General features: G+C 37.8%; 1 protein-coding gene across 1 annotated transcript in view; it reads left to right on the top strand.

The window, feature by feature from the left end:
* Positions 1-1827: 1827 nt before the first annotated feature.
* Positions 1828-22689, top strand: part of LOC117315423 (NAD(P)H-hydrate epimerase-like) — a 110943-nt gene continuing 90081 nt past the window's right edge. The window contains exons 1-2 of the mRNA XM_033869607.1: positions 1828-1888; positions 5796-5926. Coding sequence (XP_033725498.1) covers positions 5820-5926 — 107 coding nt within the window. The 5' untranslated portion in view covers positions 1828-1888; positions 5796-5819. The remainder of the gene's footprint in view (positions 1889-5795; positions 5927-22689) is intronic.

The raw sequence follows: 22689 nt of genomic DNA, 5'->3' as shown, positions 1-22689 counted from the left end.
TTGTAAACTATTGTGAGATCATTGAATGGTATGATAATGATGTAACATCAAATTGTCTATATATAGTACATTGGAACGCCTAATCGATACTTGTGACATGTCTGTGAGTGCTAAAGAAGATGTCTGTAAACACTGTGTTTTGGCGTTATCAGATGTCTGTAAATACAACTGTGTTTTGACGTAATCAATTGACTTGTACTAAACCACGCAATGATACAAACAGTTCAAATGTTGATTTAAATTATAGTAAATCTAAAACCTAAAATAAAGGTGACGACAAATTATAGTTCTCTGAACATTGTTACCGCAGATATATATGTGTATATTGATTATTGAAAGACTTTGAATATAATTCATGAAAGTATTGAAAAGGTTCCAAGGGGTTTGCTCTACTTTCTGTTATGTGGCCTTGTTATAAAGATTAAGTAAAGCCGATGTTCTGAATTGTTACTTCGTTTAATTTCTTATATTAATGATAGAATTGAAATTGTAATTCGTCACTGCACTTTGTTGGTATCACAGATGATGACATTTCTTAAATTGTTATTTCCCCACCGGGAACAAGGATGGGTGATAATAGTTTTGCGTTTTGTCCGTCCGGCCGAACGGCCAAGGTCGACTTGTGTGATTTAGTGTTTTGTCTGTCGACTTGAGGGGTACACCTCGCAAATCGATCAGAATTTTAAAAACTGTTTTATTTCTGTTCATTCCGTCACTAAATATCAATACACAGTGAGATTTTATTGTGAATTGTGATTTTAAAAAAATACTGTAAAATTCGACTCCTATAGGCGACGAAGATATTTTGACGCAATGAATCGGTGAATGCACCTAGCAAGGATCTTTTTCTAACTATTTCTCCCCCAATTCTTGACCCAAGGACTACATTCTAAGACATGGGTTGACTTCACCTAGGTGAGACCGATGTGTCATGTATCAAAATAAGATCACTTTGACCTACATTTTGACCATTGATCTACATTTTGATTTTAAAAGTGTTCAGAAGTATTGTAAAGTAGTTTTGGTATTATATCTTTATACTGATTTTCCCCGTGTCACTCCTACAAAACACCTGTTGTGTTCATGTAAGTTAACGGTTCACACATTTTCTAATTATAATGATTATTACAAGCTCCGAACGTGTACGTATATTATTGCATCTTGTAGTTATATATTGCATAATGAAGATAAGAAAAATATCTTCATAAATATTTTATTTGTCTAATTATTTATCTTAATAGCTTATGAAGACCTGTGCCAGATATGTAATTATTCAGTCTATAACTACACTGGATCACAGGGCCACGTCACTATCGTATCGTTTTGGAAAAACTTAATATGTCTACCCTACGACTCATATCAGGTATGAAGTTTTTACAAAACGATACGATAGTGACGTGGTCCCTGTGACTGGATCAGCAGTGGTGCCTGTGAACCATCACTCTTGTACAAGACTGCTCATTTTAATCTGTAGCCTATAGGCTTACGTGTACATGTATTGCAATATTTAAAGTATGGACTGCTAGATGAAGAGGTAGCTAGACCAATAAGAGAGCGTCCAATCAATTGGGGGGGAAATATATGACCTCGTCTTAATCAAGAGTTATCACAAAAGCAAGATTTAAAAAGAAATATTTGGATCTCTATTTGGATTTTTTTTCTACTTTGAGGATTTTCCCTTTCTGTAGAGTATTTGTAAAGGCTCATCAAAATTAAAAGTATTCCGGAACATTTCACACGGTGTATGCGTTATCTATTATAATATCGCACATGTAGTCGACAAAACGTTTGCATCAAGCATAGGCCTGACCTAGAGCATACATACGACAGAGATTGCTAAATTGTAAACAGAATTTGAGGGAGGATTGGCTACATGTTCTACAAAAAGGTTAGTTAATATTTTGATTGACCGAATGAGAGCGTGACAACAGGTGAACATCCTAGGAAACAACCAAGAGCAAGATGTTAACTTACAACAGATACTATTTATAAATGCAGAGATAGTTTAATAACTTTAGAATAACGAACAGTGATTCAATGTTATGTCAGCTTAACAGCTTAACACTGTAACAGGCGTAGTTTTCTCACTGACGGTATCTATACATCTGCTTTGGTGACCTGATGTCCTGAGTGGGATGAATGAGTGCCCAGTGATTGTCCAGAAGGAAGGAGTGTCCAGGGAGTAATGCGTGTTCAGATATGTAGTGTCCAGCTGGGAGTAATGAGTATTCAGGTATGTAGTGTAAGGGAATAATGAGTGTTCAGATATATAGTGTAAGGGAGTAATGAGTGTTCAGATATATAGTGTCCAGGGAGTAATGAGTGTTCAGATATGTAGTGTCCAGGGAGTAATGAGTGCTCAGATATGTAGTGTAAGGGAGTAATGAGTGTTCAGATATGTAGTGTCCAGGGAGTAATGAGTGTTCAGATATATAGTGTCCAGGGAGTAATGAGTGTTCAGATATATATAGTGTAAGGGAGTAATGAGTGTTCAGATATATAGTGTCCAGGGAGTAATGAGTGTTCAGATATATAGTGTAAGGGAGTAATGAGTGTTCGGATAGTGTAAGGGAGTAATGAGTGCTCAGATATATAGTGTCCAGGGAGTAATGAGTGCTCAGATATATAGTGTCCAGGGAGTAATGGGTGTTCAGATATATAGTGTAAGGGAGTAATGAGTGCTCAGATATGTAGTGTCCAGGGAGTAATGAGTGTTCAGATATATATTGTCCAGGGAGTAATGAGTGTTCAGATATATATTGTCCAGGGAGTAATGGGTGTTCAGATATATAGTGTCCAGGGAGTAATGGGTGTTCAGATATATAGTGTCCAGGGAGTAATGGGTGTTCAGATATATAGTGTCCAGGGAGTAATGAGTGTTCAGATATATAGTGTAAGGGAGTAATGAGTATTCAGATATATAGTGTCCAGGGAGTAATGAGTGTTCAGATATATAGTGTAAGGGAGTAATGGGTGTTCAGATATATAGTGTAATGGAGTAATGAGTGTTCAGATATATAGTGTAAGGGAGTAATGAGTGTTCAGATATATAGTGTAATGGAGTAATGAGTGTTCAGATATATAGTGTCCAGGGAGTAATGAGTGTTCAGATATATAGTGTCCAGGGAGTAATGAGTGTTCAGATATATAGTGTCCAGGGAGTAATGAGTGTTCAGATATATAGTGTAAGGGAGTAATGGGTGTTCAGATATATAGTGTAATGGAGTAATGAGTGTTCAGATATATAGTGTAAGGGAATAATGAGTGTTCAGATATGTAGTGTCCAGGGAGTAATGGGTGTTCAGATATATAGTGTCCAGGGAGTAATGAGTGTTCAGATATATAGTGTCCAGGGAGTAATGGGTGTTCAGATATATAGTGTCCAGGGAGTAATGGGGGTTCAGATATATAGTGTCCAGGGAGTAATGGGTGTTCAGATATATAGTGTAAGGGAGTAATGGGTGTTCAGATATGTAGTGTCCAGGGAGTAATGGGTGTTCAGATATATAGTGTCCAGGGAGTAATGAGTGTTCAGATATATAGTGTCCAGGGAGTAATGAGTGTTCAGATATATAGTGTCCAGGGAGTAATGGGTGTTCAGATATATAGTGTCCAGGGAGTAATGAGTGTTCAGATATATAGTGTCCAGGGAGTAATGAGTGTTCAGATATATAGTGTAAGGGAGTAATGAGTGTTCAGATATATAGTGTCCAGGGAGTAATGAGTGTTCAGATATATAGTGTCCAGGGAGTAATGGGTGTTCAGATATATAGTGTCCAGGGAGTAATGAGTGTTCAGATATATAGTGTAAGGGAGTAATGAGTATTCAGATATGTAGTGTCCAGGGAGTAATGGGTGTTCAGATATGTAGTGTAAGGGAGTAATGGGTGTTCAGATATATATTGTCCAGGGAGTAATGAGTGTTCAGATATATAGTGTAAGGGAATAATGAGTGTTCAGATATATAGTGTCCAGGGAGTAATGAGTGTTCAGATATATAGTGTAAGGGAGTAATGGGTGTTCAGATATGTAGTGTCCAGGGAGTAATGGGTGTTCAGTTATATATATATATAGTGTCCAGGGAGTAATGAGTGCTCAGATATGTAGTGTCCAGGGAGTAATGGGTGTTCAGATATATAGTGTAAGGTAGTAATGGGTGTTCAGATATATAGTGTAAGGGAGTAATGAGTATTCAGATATGTAGTGTCCAGGGAGTAATTAGTGTTCAGATATATAGTGTCCAGGGAGTAATGGGTGTTCAGATATATAGTGTAAGGGAGTAATGAGTGTTCAGATATATAGTGTCCAGGGAGTAATGAGTGTTCAGATATGTAGTGTCCAGGGAGTAATGGGTGTTCAGATATATAGTGTAAGGGAGTAATGAGTGTTCAGATATGTAGTGTCCAGGGAGTAATGAGTGTTCAGATATATAGTGTCCAGGGAGTAATGAGTGTTCAGATATATATTGTCCAGGGAGTAATGAGTGTTCAGATATGTAGTGTCCAGGGAGTAATGGGTGTTCAGATATATATTGTCCAGGGAGTAATGAGTGTTCAGATATGTAGTGTCCAGGGAGTAATGAGTGTTCAGATATGTAGTGTCCAGGGAGTAATGAGTGTTCAGATATGTAGTGTCCAGGGAGTAATGAGTGTTCAGATATATAGTGTAAGGGAGTAATGAGTGTTCAGATATGTAGTGTCCAGGGAGTAATGAGTGTTCAGATATATAGTGTCCAGGGAGTAATGAGTGTTCAGATATATAGTGTCCAGGGAGTAATGAGTGTTCAGATATATAGTGTAAGGGAGTAATGGGTGTTCAGATATATAGTGTCCAGGGAGTAATGAGTGTTCAGATATATAGTGTAAGGGAGTAATGGGTGTTCAGATATATAGTGTCCAGGGAGTAATGAGTGTTCAGATATGTAGTGTCCAGGGAGTAATGGGTGTTCAGATATATAGTGTAAGGGAGTAATGAGTGTTCAGATATATAGTGTCCAGGGAGTAATGAGTGTTCAGATATATAGTGTCCAGGGAGTAATGAGTGTTCAGATATATAGTGTCCAGGGAGTAATGAGTGTTTGGATAGTGTCCAGGGAGAAATGATTGTCCAGGAACATTTTTCACACCCAGGAATTTGTTAAATACATGTAAGTGCCCATTGTTTTGTTTATCTCGAATTGGAGATATACACAAACCTATAACTATGACGTTCCAAACTATTTTCACCTGTAAGTATATATGATGCCATATGTCTACGGTTCATACAATAAAGACATCAACCATGGGTGAAGACTTTGTCAATATTTTATTGTTATTCTCTATATTTTAGACCTATTTGTATCAAAATAGATTCCATTATACTGAAAAATACCTGAATTCCTGTCACTCATGAATGCTCTGTCCTTCTGTGTATAGTTTTTCTCTATAAACGTGTCTCTTTGATACACATCCTAATATAACCTTGGCTGGTGGTGTCTCCTTGACACCCATCCTCATATGATCTGGGGCTGTTAGTGTGTCCTACAGTAGCTAGACACCTGTCCTCATATAACCCAGGACTGTTGGTGTCTATTTGACACCTGTCCTAATAAGACCTACACTGTTGCTGTCTCCTAGACACCTGTCCTCATATGACCCTGACTGTTGGTGTCTCCTAGACACCCGTCCTCATATGACCCTAGCTGTTGGTGTCCCCTAGACACCCGTCCTCATATGACCCTGACTGTTGGTGTCTCCTTGATATCGGTCCTCATACCGGGGTATTTCCCTAGCTGCAATGATTTTGATCTGTTTCAGAGTGAGGTCCTAAAGATTCTTTGAATGAATTCATATCACCTGAACAAATTACTCTATCGCACTGTTACTGTGGTAAAACACCTCAGCGTCCGTACCATGTCTGTTGATCCAGGAAACCTGAAGTACCTCTGGTAAGTTTTCTCATTCATAACTTGTTTTTATATGTAATTGAGGCAGGTTTTGATTTAGTCTGAGTGATTCTATCTAAATTCTTTAATATGGTGTAGGAGTGGATGAAAGCCAGAATTCCTTGCTATGTTGAAATGAGAAATTTCAGGAGCTTAACTGGCTTGGAGTTGCATGGCTGAGAATGTTTTATGATGATGTTGTTGGTGTTTGGGGACACACAGCCTTGGGATAAAGAAGTAACACTTGTACAATTTGGTTACAAGATAGAGTTTAAGTACATGTATGTGGGTTTAGCAAGTTTTCGGTTTTTCAAGGCCAGATCTGATTTCTGGGGCCAATTTGAGGGAAACAAACATGTGAGAATTAATAAAGTGGTGCACTGGATTCGAAAGTGGACTTTATGGTGCAAAGCAGGCTTATAGGTTGACTTCATTAACATTTCTGAACAAAGGAAATCGCTCAACTTGTAAAACTTTACAGAGGGAAAACAGAAACTTGCTTCATATCCCTCATTCCCATACTTTAACCGTTTTATTACACCGATACAGACTGTAACAAGAGGCCAATGCATGGGGCTTTAATGGTAATCCTGACAATGAAGAGTTGAAATAAATATAATGTTGCATTCCTACATGACACCCCAACAATACTCATATCCTTATTAGGAATACACGTATTTAAAAAAATATTTTCTCTTTCCTTGACCAAATGGGAATCTAACAACACCTCATTTTACTTTAACACCTTGTATTCCTCTGCCCTCATGACTGTAGTCTGTGAGAGCTTGACTATGAAATTTGAATAATAAATCACACCTTTTGGGCCCCAATATTAAGCCACATCAGGAGTCAGCCAAACGTTTGCCATCATAGATTTAACTGGCCATGGCATATGATACAACAAAAACATGTAGGAGGACACAAGTGGGTGATAATCAGAAGACATTTGCGATGATGTTCAATTGGATACATGTATGTAAATAAATTAATGATTAATTTAGCTTCCAATGTTTTATACATCAAGTTAGTAATGTGTTATTTTACATATATGTAACTTTAATTTTGTGAAAGGTTGATGTAAAACAAGCATTGTTAATCTGATTTTCTCACTTTATTGCCAATACATTGCCAACGATCTGTACAGTACTGTTGGATTTATGAATTACCTCCCTTTCACCATCTGTATTGAAGAATTATAAGCTTACAAAAAACATTTACTAAGGCAAGATAGCTCTAGGCTCTATTCAATGCACAGTGATGTGCCACCCAATATTTTGACATGGTCCTAGTCACAGATGATATAGAGTATAGTGTCTTCAGTAATACCAAATATATTTCTCCAGTGTGGCTAATATTTTGTTATTTTACACAAGTGTGTTTATTACTGAAGATACTGTAAGATATTCTGTTTATTTCATCTTATAACAAAATATACCAAGGCAGCTTAATCCCTCCCAGAACTCATTGGGGTGGGATGATTGTGGTCCCCTCTTAACGGCTCACAAATGTACGCAAATCGTGACGTTATATATTCTATCTTGCATTATGATGTCATAAAATATTATGACCGTTTATTGACGGAGAGCTATATGCAAAATTTGCAAATATTAATATTTGCCACTGTCATTTGTTAGAAGTGTTCTGATTGGTCAAATCAGAAAAAGTGGTATTTTTCACTAGTATCAAAAGTGATATAAATGATATTGATGAAAATTTTACACTGGTAAAAATGTAATAAACTACAATAACAAATGGAAATTTAAATCATTAACCTTTGGATATTTATAGGTGTTATCAACATTTTACCATTGTCAATATTGTAAGAGGTTTAAAACTCAATAAGAAATATGTTAGCATTATTCTAAAACGGTATTATATTGTAGTATTGTTTATAAACGTCAAGGTCTCACTTAACATCGAAAGGTGTAATTGAGTTCCAAGTAGCCAATAAACTGCTGTAATCCATGTTATGAGAAATTCATGAATTGTCCCAAGAAGCTGTTCGTGTAAATTTTAACTGGAAAGCAATACAAACTTATTTTGAATATATAAGAAATAATTCGGATCACAATAGGTAATGGTTTAGGTGGGGAATGTCTCCTGTCTCGTGTACAGATTATCACAACAGTCTTACTAGCTTACCTAGCAACATTCCATGACCATCTGCTATGGGGACAAATTCTTAATTTCCTGTATACATGTGATCACGCCATGTTTTAACTACAGACCACAAGCAGTAAGCAACCTTGAAGATATCTAAGTGAGTATACAAGATTACAGCTCTGCTACATTTAAATAAAATAATCCTGTAATATAAACAATTAAAGAAATTATGACATATGCCGTCATTCTTTTATTCAGAGATTAAGATCCTTAAGACTCCTAAACAGACACTTGAGTTGAAGGCATTTATGAAAAAATCAGGGAAGGGCTCTAAGCAGATCAGAAAAAAACCTCAGTGGCTCAAAAAATGAATCATAGATAGATGGTAGTTTATATAAATATAAAGAAGGTCCCTGAATTTCTGCCATTGTCTGGAAAAATTAGGAAATTCTGCGATATGCCTTTTATGTCTTGCAGTTCTTAAAGAAATTGCACCATACAGTTATATCTTCCTTCTAGGTATCTTCAGATTCTTTGGACCACAATGAGTTAAGGTTATATCTAATTAAAATTTAATGTACCACAAAGAGAGGCTCATTTACTTGAACGTAATTAGATCAGTTGATCACTGATCTAATTACGTTCAAGTAAATGAGCCTCTCTTTGTATACATTAAATTTTAATTAGATATTATTGAATAATGTTGGCAGTGATTCTAAAATACAAATTTCATATTCTTTTGAAATAATCAAATATCCAGGTCACTGCCAACATTATTCAATAAAGCCGTCATATGATGTTTAAAGTTAAATGATTGTCTTTTAAGATACATCATCACGGTCTGTCCTCCAACTATATTTAACATTGTCACATTTTCCACTTCTCAAAAACCTTCCTTGGCTAAAGGTACCCCTCAGGGACCTGGGGGCAGTGCCAAAAGGGGTCAAATTGACTAATATTTCAAAAATCTTCTTCTAAAGACTCAGATATGTTAGAATCAAAAACTCTTCATGGATTAAAAGTTCTTTGGTGCTTTATGAAAATTGTAAATTTCATGACTCCCGAGTTTCATATCTTTGGCACATTCATTAATGGGTGCCTACAAATGTTATGCTTGTCATTTACCTTGACCTTATTCAAGGTCAAAGGGGTCAAGTAATAAAAATAATAATAAAAAAAATCTAAATTCTTTCAAATTGGTTTATTTGGGTCACATTTTGAGAAAAAAGTACTGTCATGAAGGTGACTACAACGTTTCAAAGTCAGATAATCAAAAATGACGTAGATATATAACAGAAAAAAATACTAAAATCATTCAAAAATTACAATTCAAATATTTTCCTCTATTTCTCTGACCTTAGTGATATTAACCATCAAAGGCACAGAATTAAATCAAATGTGAAAAAACGAAGTGAAGAGAAAACGAAGAGAAAACACAGGCTAATAGTATAAAAGCAACCGTCACATCGATAATGTATCTAAGATCATTTCCTGAATGGAAATCTCATTTCAAAAATCTCATCAAGACCCAGATTTGGTAGGTCTTAAGGTGATTCATCAAAGTGTCTGGCCCCTAGGCTACATGTTTCTCCCTGGGGAGTTAAACTTTAGTATAGTTTTCAGGAAAAGCACATTTTTGAGCACAATTTGTTTCATTTCTATTAGAAATGATTCTATTTATACAATATCGGTGGAATAATGAATATATAACTATCACACAGCTGTTGGTCCTTAAAAGACTCGTCATTGACGGTAACATAAATTGTTTTGTCCTTCTGGTCCTGGTCAGTGATATTAATGTAGAACTGGATCAAGCAGCCGCTAGGTCCTCCTTCGACACGTTAGTGATGGTTAACTGCACCATACAGCTGATTCATTATTCTAAGACACGTCAGTGATGGTAGAGAAAGAAGCATGGTGTATTAAAATTAACCAGATTTTCGTCATGGTTTGTCCGGATATTACTCTCCAATCTTATCCATTGTTGCTGACAATATGACAGCTGCCTTAGTCTATAGATCCATGTTATGTATGTATCCATTGGGTTTAGGGACGCGTTCATAAGAGCGTGTCTGTAAAACAATAATTCACTGCAGGATCCTCAACAAATGAATCTGTCATTTATACTTACTATTGGGAATTAGACATGGAGTTGTTTGGTGTAACCATCATACCTGGTTCACATTTCAATGCAGATATATTTCTCATAAACTTAACGTACCTGAAATATTGATAAGCTTATTCTGTTCGGACATCAGTAACACAATTGTATAGACAGTTACAGGACAATGGACAAGAAATTACTATAGAATTAATATATATGGAATGAGTCCAAACCGAAAATGAGAAGCTAAGTGAAAGTGACAAGAAATTACCATAAAGTCAATACACAACACGTTAAGCCGCGCTTCCATATACCACAGTTATCCCAAAAGTAAAACGAAATGTGCCCGAAAGAAAAATCAAAATTTTACTTTCTGCATGGTCGCTAAAACTGCTCTACTTTAATCGAAAATTTAGTTATTAGTAGGATTGTACACTGCACAATGACACCTTTAGCTATGAAATAGACCAATAATTACATAAAAAAAACTTTAGGGACATATTGTTTTTTCTTCGTTTTTTATTATTCCTTCCATTTTCTTCCGCCGGGGAGGTTTCCAAAAACTATTCCTCCAAACCTAGGATGGAATTCAACGAATCTTTATATTAAGTGTTCCTGGATGACCCGCGGTGCACAGGAATATTTTGTTTTTGCCCGGCCGGTCAGCCGGACTGAGGCCCCTAATTGGTCAAAATGTTGATGTTTTTTGTATAAGGTTGTAATATGACATAACAAACACAACTGCTATATTTACGTGTGTGGGTCGTTTTGGGAACATATGTAATGGGGCCGTTACAGAAACCCTTGTTAGTATGCATTTGTGTCTTTTGTTTCGTCCTTAGGACTCATCAGTGATGAAATGGGGTGGGCTGTTTGAACATTCAAAATTTGAAATATGAAGGGTATGTTGAAATATTACATACTTTATGCTGTTGTGGGACGGATTATCACGTCTATACTGTGTTCTGTCTTTATATTGTTGTGGGATGTTTTCGTCCAATACCCCTCACGACACAGGAAATCATGTTTCAGACCACATGAATAAAACCCATGTAGACCACAAAACTGATTATTTGGTCTCGTATATTAATTAGTTCATTGTTTTCGATTGATGCTCGTGAACACAATGAAGTCGTATAATTAAAGATGATGTGATGTCCTCTTGATAGAGGGCAACTTCAGAGTCAAAGTGTCTTTTTTCACAGAAATTCAAAGGAACATTGTCATGACATCTCTCCCGGTCTATTATTCTGACAGCGGGATGGGCCAGTTGTTATACTAGAACATCTATTATTCTGACAGCGGGTTGGGTCAGTTGTTATACTGGAACATCTATTATTCTGACACCGGGATGGGCCACTGGTTATACTAGAACATCTATTATTCTGACACCGGGATGGGCCACTGGTTATACTGGAACATCTCTTTCGGTGGTAAAAGTTCAGTAAGTGCGAGGACCTGGAAACAATGCGTTCCAATAAAGGTCAAACGAGAGGCAGTGTCAAGGATGATGGATTGCATTGTTTAACGTCTTATAAACAGCTTTGGCCTGACCTGTATAAAAGATACATCCGTATGGTGAGCTGGTGTGTATTGGGAGGCTGCACTATGTTCGGACACCCCACCCGGTCAAATTTTACTACCAACGGGCAAACCAGTCTTGCCACTCCCTAAATGCTTTGCGCTAAGCAGGTGTAGCAACTACCATTTTAAAGACTCTGGTATACCTCGGCCAGGCGACAGAACCCAAAGCCTTCATCACAGGTAAGGCATTGTTAGGCGAGACATTAGTATGAAAGTTGTTAAAAAAGAAGAGAAAATATCCTAAATTAAGTCGCCTATTATGATCATGCAATTAGGGCAGCAGGTACAATTCTATCGCCCTACCTGTAGGGCCACCCTTCCAAGAATTCCCCAACTAACCATCTACTTGTCTGACGTTGTCATCGTCGTCCTCTTCATATCTTTCATTGTTTTCTTTCTGAAAACAGATATTAAAAAAAGTTAAACAATGGTTCTGATTAAATAACACTGATGTGTAACGAGAGAGAAACGATTTTGTGAAAGAAGAGAATATCCAGACTGTTTTCTACAATATTCCTTAATTAGGTCGGTGCACGAGTTTGTTAACCCGGTGGAATAAACTATATTGACCAGCGACTATATATTATGTCATTCGAGCACTTCGAGGTGTTGTAATGTAAACGTAGTACCATAACCACTATTTTCATGCCGTCCAATTGAGTTGTTGTTACCATTGTCTGTCCGTCCTGTCGCGCAACCTCCCGTTCCGATTCAACCTGATAACCCCTCAACAGGTTTCGTTAATACATGTACTTACGTCACAGTATCAAAGACAAAGGTTTACACTTGAACAAAGTCTGGCGGTTTTTGGTAACCGTTTAAACCAACGTTTAACCACGTATTTAGATGAAATACACATGTACTTGTCCTAGCAAGAAATCTGCGGGAAGGGGTCCATTTTCTGATCATGATGTATTCCGAAATTCGTTAACTGCTAGTTACTGACGTGTTGTATATAACAAGGCAAACGTTTTCTTCCTTGAGAAATGTAACTTCATGTCAAATTATCACATACACACACACATTGTAAATATATCTTCATAATTGCAGTACAAACAGCGGTTAGGTAGTAAAACTCTTTATGTAAAATATGACCATTGTCCACATACATGTATATATATTCCTTGTCACTGAATTAATGTTGCCAAAATCCAAAGAAACAAAATTCATAGTGAAGAGACAAAACATCAGTTATATTAAGAAACTTCCATTGGTTTAATTACAATGTAATTTTGATGTATATTCACGTACCACGGCGGTTTCTTCCAACGTGTTCAACACGCGTAGCGTTATATCCATATATGTAGACCATGACTAAGAAGTCGACCGGTGCGTACCTGTATCCATATATTTACTTGTTTTCCGATATTTGAAGTAAAACAACAGCACGCGGGGGACTTTACTCCAAAATATTGTAGAAAAAACTAACCCAAAACATTGTAGAATAACCACGTGTTTCTGTGCAGTAAATACGTAGTAAAGCTGGTCACGTGCCTCATCCGCATTCATGTGATTGGGTGGATTGTAAAACTGCATTATGAGTACAGATTTTTCACGTGATTGTATGTTTAACTGGCCAGTGTGCTAAGTACCTTTGGTCCGCAGAGCGTGCACTAAATTTAGTTAATGCCCCCATCACACTAAGACAAAGACCACGAAGACCGCACTGCGTCCTTAAAATTTCGAGAAACGCAGCGGGGTCGTGGCAAAAATGGAGAATTTTGCAGTTGTCACGTTCATATTACGCCCTCATTACGTCCTTGCTGGGTTCTTACTACGTCCTACACGTTTCCACTAAGACCTTATCTCGCGCATGTTCGCGCGTGCACCACGCTCTGTGTGTTCTTAATACGCTCTTACTACGTCCAAAAAGATCTTTCTACTCGTGCATTACGTAATTACTACGTTCTCTCTGCGTTTGCCCGTTCCCTATAAATACAACTTGACTTGTTTCTTTTTTCCATTCCCCTGCAATATTCACAATATGCCGCCGAGAAAATCCGGACAGTCCAAGACAGGCCGTGGTGGGAGAGGCAGAGGTAAAATTCTAAAAAATCCACCACCAGTTGCCAGCGTTGTTGCATCCGAAGCAACCAACGATTATGACGAAGAACCGAATTTTTCGACTGGTACAGGCAGGGCAGAGATATTAGAGATATTAGTCGATCATAATGGCCAAATTGTAGTCTTCTTTCAACAGAAAGCCAAGGACGAGCCCAAAAAAGCCTAGGTTGTCTTTTATTCCTTCTTCGCCTTCTTCGCAGCATCAAAAGTGCGGCCTGTGCATCAATAAAAACCTGTTGTCCTTGAATCAGAGCAAGATGCATAAGAAGTTCTTGATAACTTGTAACCATCTTCTTTTGTAGTTTGAACGAAAGTGATAATGAATTAAACTTGAAATGAGTATTTATACAGCCGATCCTCTGGACGTGGTTTTGACGTGGTGGTAACCTGTGACAGACGTGTCGTAAACTTAATGAGCACCGTAAGAACGTACTGGAAACCTAACGTGGTCATCAACAACGTGGTATTGGCGTACCTTGGTCATTGTACAAGCGTAGAGAGGTCGCAATAAGAACTACATTGACGTAGCAAGAACGCACTGACAACGCAATGAGAACGTAATACAATCCTTTCCATCAGCGCTACGCTTCCACTGCGTCAATGAAGTTCTCATTGGGTTTTGGTTACGTCATTACCACGTCAATACCGCTGGTACTGCGTCCCTGTTACGTTCTTACTACGTCCCGATTGGACCACGTCCTCGCTACGCTTTTTTTTAACATGCTCAAAGTTTGTTCACGTCCTCCAGGTCCATGAAGACCTTAACACGTCCTTATCGGTCTCTATTGAGTCTTTACTACGTTGTACAAGTTCTTTCTGCGTTCGCATTGCGTTCTTCAATTTTTTCCAGGACGTGGTTGGACGTAGTGGGAACGTGACCTAGTGTGATAGGGGTATAACACGTGGTAAACTTTGATAAAATCTGTCATGTTTGACCTCAAAATAACTGGAAAAGTGACAACCCGAAATAACAGTGAAAATTATAGCCGTGCATGTGTATTAACTGGAAAGTAATTGAGGAGTGCATTTAAGATTGAAAATCGGAAATGGTTAATTTGATTTCAGAAAGTCATTTAAAAAATCAATACCACACGAGTCAGCATCCTTTATCTAAGTCAATCAAGACATGCTGAAAACGCGAAATACGTCTGTCTTTGTCCTTGTTCAATGTTCAATGTCGGATGTGTTTGCAGGAGCTTTCTGACAATATGTTGAAATATATGTTTGACAGTTTTGCTAAAGGGGAATTGAAATATACTATTTCAACTGTATGTAACGAATCGATGCCATATCATGTTACTCCTAATTAAATACATGTTTAACACGGATCACTACATAGGATATACGTACTGCCCACATTATGTGACTCCTGCGATGATAACTTTTGTACTGATCATACAATCGGGTCGAATTACACTAATTTTTATCTTGCATGACCCGAAAGGCCGATGAGTTTTGGGCATGGTGCGGCGTTCGTCGGTCTGTCCGTCGTCCGTATGCCAATTTTGCCCAAAATTGCTACCAGTCGAGATTTGGTGAAAGGAACCAATTTTGTATAAAGTGAGCTTGACACCCAGGGGTCGTGGGTAAAAGATACATCCGTATGTGAGCTGTGTGTATTGGAGCTCACTATGTTCGGACACCCCACCCGGTCAAATTTTACTACCAACGGGCAAACCAGTCTTGCCACTCCCTAAATGCTTTGCGCTAAGCAGGTGTAGCAACTACCATTTTAAAGACTCTGGTATACCTCGGCCAGGCGACAGAACCCAAAGCCTTCATCACAGGTGAGGCATTGTTAGGCGAGACATTAGTATGAAAGTTGTTAAAAAAGAAGAGAAAATATCCTAAATTAAGTCGCCTGTTATGAACATGCAATTAGGGCAGCAGGTACAATTCTATCGTCCTACCTGTAGGGCCACCCTTCCAAGAATTCCCCAACTAACCATCTACTTGTCTGACGTTGTCATCTTCGTCCTCATCATATTTTTCATTGTTTTCTTTCTGAAAACAGATATTAAAAACAGTTAAACAATGGTTCTGATTAAATAACACTGATGTGTAACGAGAGAGAAACGATTTTTTGAAAGAAGAGAATATCCAGACTGTTTTCTACAAGATTCTTTAATTAGGTCAGTGCACGAGTTTGTTAACCCGATCGAATAAACTATATTGACCAACGACCATGTATTATGTCATTCGAGCACTTCGAGGTGTTGTAATGTAAACGTAGTACCATAACCACTATTTTCATGCCGTCCAATTGAGTTGTTGTTACCATTGTCTGTCCGTCCTGTCGCGCAACCTCCCGTTCCGATTCAACCTGATAACCCCTCAACAGGTTTCGTTAATACATGTACTTACGCCACAGTATCAAAGACAAAGGTTTACGCTTGAACAAAGTCTGGCGGTTTTTGGTCACTGTTAAAACCAACGTTTAACCACGTATTTAGATGAAATACACATGTACTTGTCCTAGCAAGAAATCTGCGGGAAGGGGTCCATTTTCTGATCATGATGTATTCCGATAATTCGTAACTGCTAGTTACTGACGTGTTGTATACAACAAGGCAAACGTTTTCTTCCTTGAGAAATGTAAGTTCATGTCAAATTATCACACACACACACACACACACACACACACACACACACACACACACATTGTAAATATATCTTCATAATTGCAGTACAAACAGCGGTTAGGTAGTAAAACTCTTTATGTAAAATATGACCATTGTCCACATACATGTATCTATATTCCTTGTCACTGAATTAACGTTACCAAAATCTAAAGAAACAAAATTCATAGTGAAGAGACAAAAATACAGTTATATTAAGAAACTTCCATTGGTTATTCACGTACCACGGGGGTTTCCTCCAATGTGTTCAATACACGTACATGTAGCGTTATATCCATATATGTAGACCATGACTAAGAAGTCAACCGGAGCGTGCCTGTATCCACATATTTACTTGTTTTCCGATATTTGAAGTAAAACAACAACACGCGGGGGACTTTACCCAAAAATATTGTAGAATAACCACGTGTTTATGTGCAGTAAATACGTAGTAAAGCTGGTCACGTGCCTCATCCGCATTCATGTGTTTGGGTGGATTGTAAAACTGCATTATGTGTACAGATTTTTCACGTGATTGTGTGTTTAACTGGCCAGTGTGCTAAGGACCTTTGGTCCGCAGAGCGTGAACTAAATTTAGTTAACACGTGGTAAACTTTGATAAAATCTGTCATGTTTGACCTCAAAATAACTGGAAAAGTGTCAACCCGAAACAGTGAAAATTATAGCCGTGCATGTGTATTAACTGGAAAGTAATTGAGGAGTGCATTTAAGATTGAAAATCGGAAATGGTTAATTTGATTTCAGAAAGTCTTTTTAAAAATCAATACCACACGAGTCAGCATCCTTTATCTCAGTCAATCAAGACATGCTGAAAACGCGAAATACGTCTGTCTTTGTCCTTGTTCAATGTTCAATGTCGGATGTGTTTGCAGGAACTCTCTGACAATATGTTGAAATATATGTTTGACGGTTTTGCTAAAGGGGATTTGAAATATACTTTTTTCAACTGTATGTAACGAATCGATGCCATAACATGTTACTGCTAATTGAATAAATGTTTGACACGGATCACTACATAGGATATACGTACTGCCCACATTATGTGACTCCTGCGATGATAACTTTTGTACTGGTCCCCGCGAAGACCATACCATGGGGTCGAATTACACTAATTTTTATCTTGCATGACCCGAAAGGCCGATGAGTTTTTGGCATGGTGCGGCGTTCGTCGGTCTGTCCGTCGTCCGTATGCCAATTTTGCCCAAAATTGCTACCAGTCGAGATCGGGTGAAAGGAACCAATTTTGTATAAAGTGGGCCTGACCCCCAGGGGTCGTGGGGCGGAGCTCAATATGGGAAATATAGCAAACTCTTTAAAATCTTCCTTCTTTTGAAAGAATGAAAGGATTTGGTCCATAATTGGCCTGAAGCAACTTTAGCTGAAGGGGAACGAACATGTTTTCTGTAAACAGTGGTTCTGGTCTACAGATCTCGAGGGGCGGTGCCTAATAGGGAAACTTGTATTCTCATTTTGTATTATTGTGGTTACGGTACTCCAATATAGGTATAAGATACCAGAACATCTACACTATTTACATATTTCGTTTGTTTGATATTGGTTCGTTTTTACCATTTTTTACTCGCCAATTTCTGGCCCTAATGACTTTTAGAGTTTTGATTGGCTTGTGAAAATGTAATAACTAATCAACATATATATACGATATCATATTAGATACAATACCGTGATAAAACGTTTCCGTCTGTAAACGATGTTAATGACTATACAACCATGGTCAGGATTAAAACCATTTTCTACGCTGTTGCAATGACATGTAGCACGTGATTGGCACGCGCTTATCAGATCATGGTTACACTAGGGAACGCTAGTGTTATATATACTGTGTTATATTGATAGTAAACCAGCCCTGTAAGTAAAAGAACGCCAATATTGTCCTTTAACGTAGTCATGTGGCGTAACGACTTCAATTTCATAATACTTTTTAGATTTGTAAGATTGTAATTGTTCTGTATTCAATCCCCAACATTGTCATTTGCGCCTTGTATTTCAAAACAAATGGTTTATTTAAAAGCGCGATCTCAGCACGATCCATATTGGACGACAGCTAGTGTGAATCATATATGTAAATGACATAGACTACATTCCTATATAAAACAACACAATGCAAGACAAAGGTTGTACAACTTCACCATACAAAATAAGTCTGGGGTTCGTACAACTTCACCATACAAAGTAAGTCTGAGGTTTATATAACTCGAGTTTGCTGTAGTTAGACTTTACAGTATAATAAGACTCAATGTAAGACGAGAGGCCATATTTACACTGTAAACACTTACATCGCCCAATAAAGAATAACGACTGTCATCAAAGTAATGTTTCAGTTAATGATTGAGTTGCCCTCTCTGTCACTCCTGACCTCGCCAATCCTGCTTCCACTCTTGACCTTTAGAGCTAATATCGTATCGGAGTTGTAATCTACTCCCATTGTCTGTGAAACATGGTGCTGAATAGTAATCGATCTTCGATTCTTTTGTTATTTGATATTTCCTCCCCAAATCTGTTTACTGCTATTCGTATAGGGTCAAGTCTCCGCCGGCGTCATCAGAGGTTAGAATTGTAGGATTATTTAATTCTGGGAAATTCGATTGGGCCAAATTTATCACCGATCGGTAATCGCACTTAATTCCTTCTTTGTGATAGTTACCATAGTAACAGTGCTTGTCAATTCATGGTACAATGCTATTTTGAGTCAGATACTCGGAAGATCTTGTTCTCGGGATACTCCGGGTCTGTTCTCGGGATACCTCGCCCATTTTCTCGAAAAAAACTGACCCAGTTGGGGTTCTATACAGGTACTCGAGAGACTTCACCTCTGCACTTTGGAAACAGTTGCTAATTGAGATATCCAGACTCTCTCATCTTGAAAGAATTCCTAAGTACTCGGATACCTAAGCACTAGCCCAGTTGCCGGTAAAAACTGTCCGATACTCGGATATCGACTCTTTTTTCGGAAGTACTACCATATGGCTTGCGACACAAAATTTCACTGAGTCATTCTATTACTTATTTTTTTTAAAAAGTCCCCTATGTATGGCGGTGAAAGTTGGTATGATCAAGTTGAAGGGTTTTTGTGTGAAGGTCATTGATACTATTTTTAGCGGGTAACGGTAAGGAACATGTATTGCTTTAGCAATACCTAATGTGTTTGTTTAATGTGCAATTGTGCTCGGCATATTTGAGACTTGTGGTCTTTCTTTTCTCATTATTTCTCTTATTGTCATTGTGTATCGTTGCCTTATTTCAGAATATATGTTTTACAATTAAAAAATAAAAAAAATACTACCGACGCCTTAAATAAACCGCAACTGTTCATCATTATCGGAAAAATGGAGGAAAGACGTAAAAAAAAATATTGTTTAAAGAGGCAATTTTTAAAACATACAAGGAGAATAAGACCTTGTGTTCCGGAAGAGTAAGCGTCTTATGTTCGGAGACACCCGCCATACAACTGTAGGTCAGATCCAGGTAAATCCATATCATGTTCTCAAAATGTGAACCGGGACACCGTGCCCGAGGACACAACTACATGTACATTGTTGTCCTGAATTGCAGCTTCCTTAGAAAAACTTCCTTAGTACAGCTCCTTTAGAAACACAAACTGTCTGAGTATTGTCCTTTTGTGGGTTCTATGGTGATTGTTTAAACTCTGCTCACGCTATCCTACTGTGTGGAACTGTTCACGGTTGATCATAAGCTTGAAAATAAGGCTGATCTTCATTTCCTAATAAATAAGAATGGTATCAATTGATCAGTCTATCAGGAAACTGAATATGTTTGTGTGTGTGCGTGTGAGGGTGTGTAGGATTTTATGTTTTTCAGAATATATTCACTGGTTTGAGTATGTATGATGGTGATGGTAGTGGTGGGGTGTGGGTGTGTTATGTATTTAAGCAAAAATGATGTCTTTGATAATAAATTGCATACATACAATGGTTTACGGATAGAGCTATCTCCTCCGGAAAGCGAGGTACAAATAAGATACTAAAAGACGTTACAAACCCAAACGTTCTGAATCAGCAAATAATTCATGCCTGTGTGATTTTATGTAAGCAGAACGAGAGCGAAATCCAGCTACAATTAAGGTCATGATTAACTTCAAGGACCTATCCGCCCCAGCAGAGTCAAGCACCGCGTGACTTAAACTAATCAGCGGACTAACAGTGTAAGAAGGCGCCTATTTAAGAATTGAACAAATCGATGTAAATACTTAAATGTGGTTATCAGTTTACAGGTTACAGAGATATAGAACTACTAGCTCGTCTATATAGCCCAAGGGACTTAGGGCCGTATGTACAATACAATAGATAGGAAACTGATACTGAAGCATCGACCTCATCCAACAATTGGGACGGTAAATTAATGAAGAAAGCAATTGAGATAATTAGTCTAGGGATCATCTGTTACCAGTGTCTCTAATTTCGTTAAATTCGCGGTTTATTTAGAGTACACTCCAGTTTTTTCTGTTATGACTGTATAACAGAAAAAATAATTGATGTTAATCCTTATAATTTAATTTCGTCTTATACACACCAAGATATTTCACTTTCTTTGGCGAACTCTTTTCTGTGATAAATTATTACGCAACGTCATCAGCCAATCAAAAATGACGTTACATTTCGCAACGTCAAAAATTTTGTTATGGAGGTATAACAAAATTATTTCAGCCAATGAAAATGCGTGTTTCATACAAAATTAAATTAATACCATACATATGTATATCTATATGTAAAGGCTAGTGACATATTCTTCAGGCTCGAGTGTAGCAGGCGTTCCTCATTCCATATATAAAGCTGACTTTGCAATTTACATTAACTGCAACAACACATTTTATTGATCACTTAATATTCATTTATCAAATATGGTCAACAGAAATAAATAAAGCGAAAATTGAACTCTAGATCGCAGTCACTATCGAGGAAAAAATGCATCGAACTACAATGAGAGATATACAACTAAAGACGGAATGCAGCTCTGTCCTAGACCAACTCATTCTTATTGTTTCGTTCTTGCAATTGAACTGCTCTGAACTGGCTACCAGCTGAGGTACTATTTTCTTTCCTGAAAGGATTTCTACCTTGGATATCTCTTAAATGCTGAAAAATCAACAATAACAAGTTTATACAAAAAATATAAGAAGAAAGATTATCTAAAAATGCATTTCCAATATTTGACATACATCGATGTAGTCACAATGGCGTGCTTGTTTTGGGCTACCACGTGACCTCACGTATACAAGCTGTTGCGAGGGCGTATAAACTCCTACTGACTATCTGACCGTCAAAGATGTGAATGGACACTTCTGCTGATTGAAGTCGGAGCCTACGGGATATTAACCCGACGGGTGGCCACTAATAATTAAGATAGGTACATCAAATTCATCCTTATTCTCCTTACAAGACTGGCTTTTTATTTCTGTCCAGATTCATGATGGTCGATTTTAATGTAACTCTAGCTTCAGTTAAGTCGACGATGGCATGCACTATCTAATTTCGAATTGCATCCGCTTGCGGCTAATTGCAAACCTAGTATCGTGTTATAAAATATGTTATGATGATTAATTGTTATAATTAAACCTGATATGGCTGAACATCTTTCATTTAAATATAAAACCGCGATAATCATCTTTATTTATTTTTTAATAAAATCCATATATTTTACTTTCAATTTTTCTCTGCCCGTTGCTGTCACAATTATCTCCAACCTGTTTGTTAATCTCAGCGCCTTTATTCGCTTCTCTCCGTCACTCTCACAAATATTGGCGGCACCACATGCCCTCATGTCTTTCCGTCGCTCTCATTCCACTATTACCGGTACCACCTGCCCTCATCTCTCCGTCGCTCTCATTCCACTATTACCGGTACTATCTGCCCTCATCTCTACGTCGCTCTCATTCCACTATTACCGGTACCATCTGCCCTCATCTCTCCGTCGCTCTCATTCCACTATTACCGGTACTATCTGCCCTCATCTCTCCGTCACTCCACTCCCACTCTTTCCCTTTGTCAACACTTTCATATTTCTCTACTGCCCTCTTCCTCATTTCTATATTCCTCCCTTGTTTATTTGTCCCTCTATACCATCACTCTTTTTTCGGTCTACTTACTTTTCCCTCAATCCCAGTCACACCCTTATAACCACTCTGTCTCGTTTGTTTCTTGCATTCATTCTCTTTAACACCCATCACTTCTTCCTCTTAATTATTACATGATCAATTATATCGACTGGTATTAACCCCCTCGTCGTCATGACGATTT

The sequence above is a fragment of the Pecten maximus genome, chromosome 17, assembly GCF_902652985.1.
Source record: "Pecten maximus chromosome 17, xPecMax1.1, whole genome shotgun sequence".
Classification (NCBI taxonomy): domain Eukaryota; kingdom Metazoa; phylum Mollusca; class Bivalvia; order Pectinida; family Pectinidae; genus Pecten; species Pecten maximus.
This window is presented reverse-complemented; position numbering and strand designations above follow the sequence as displayed.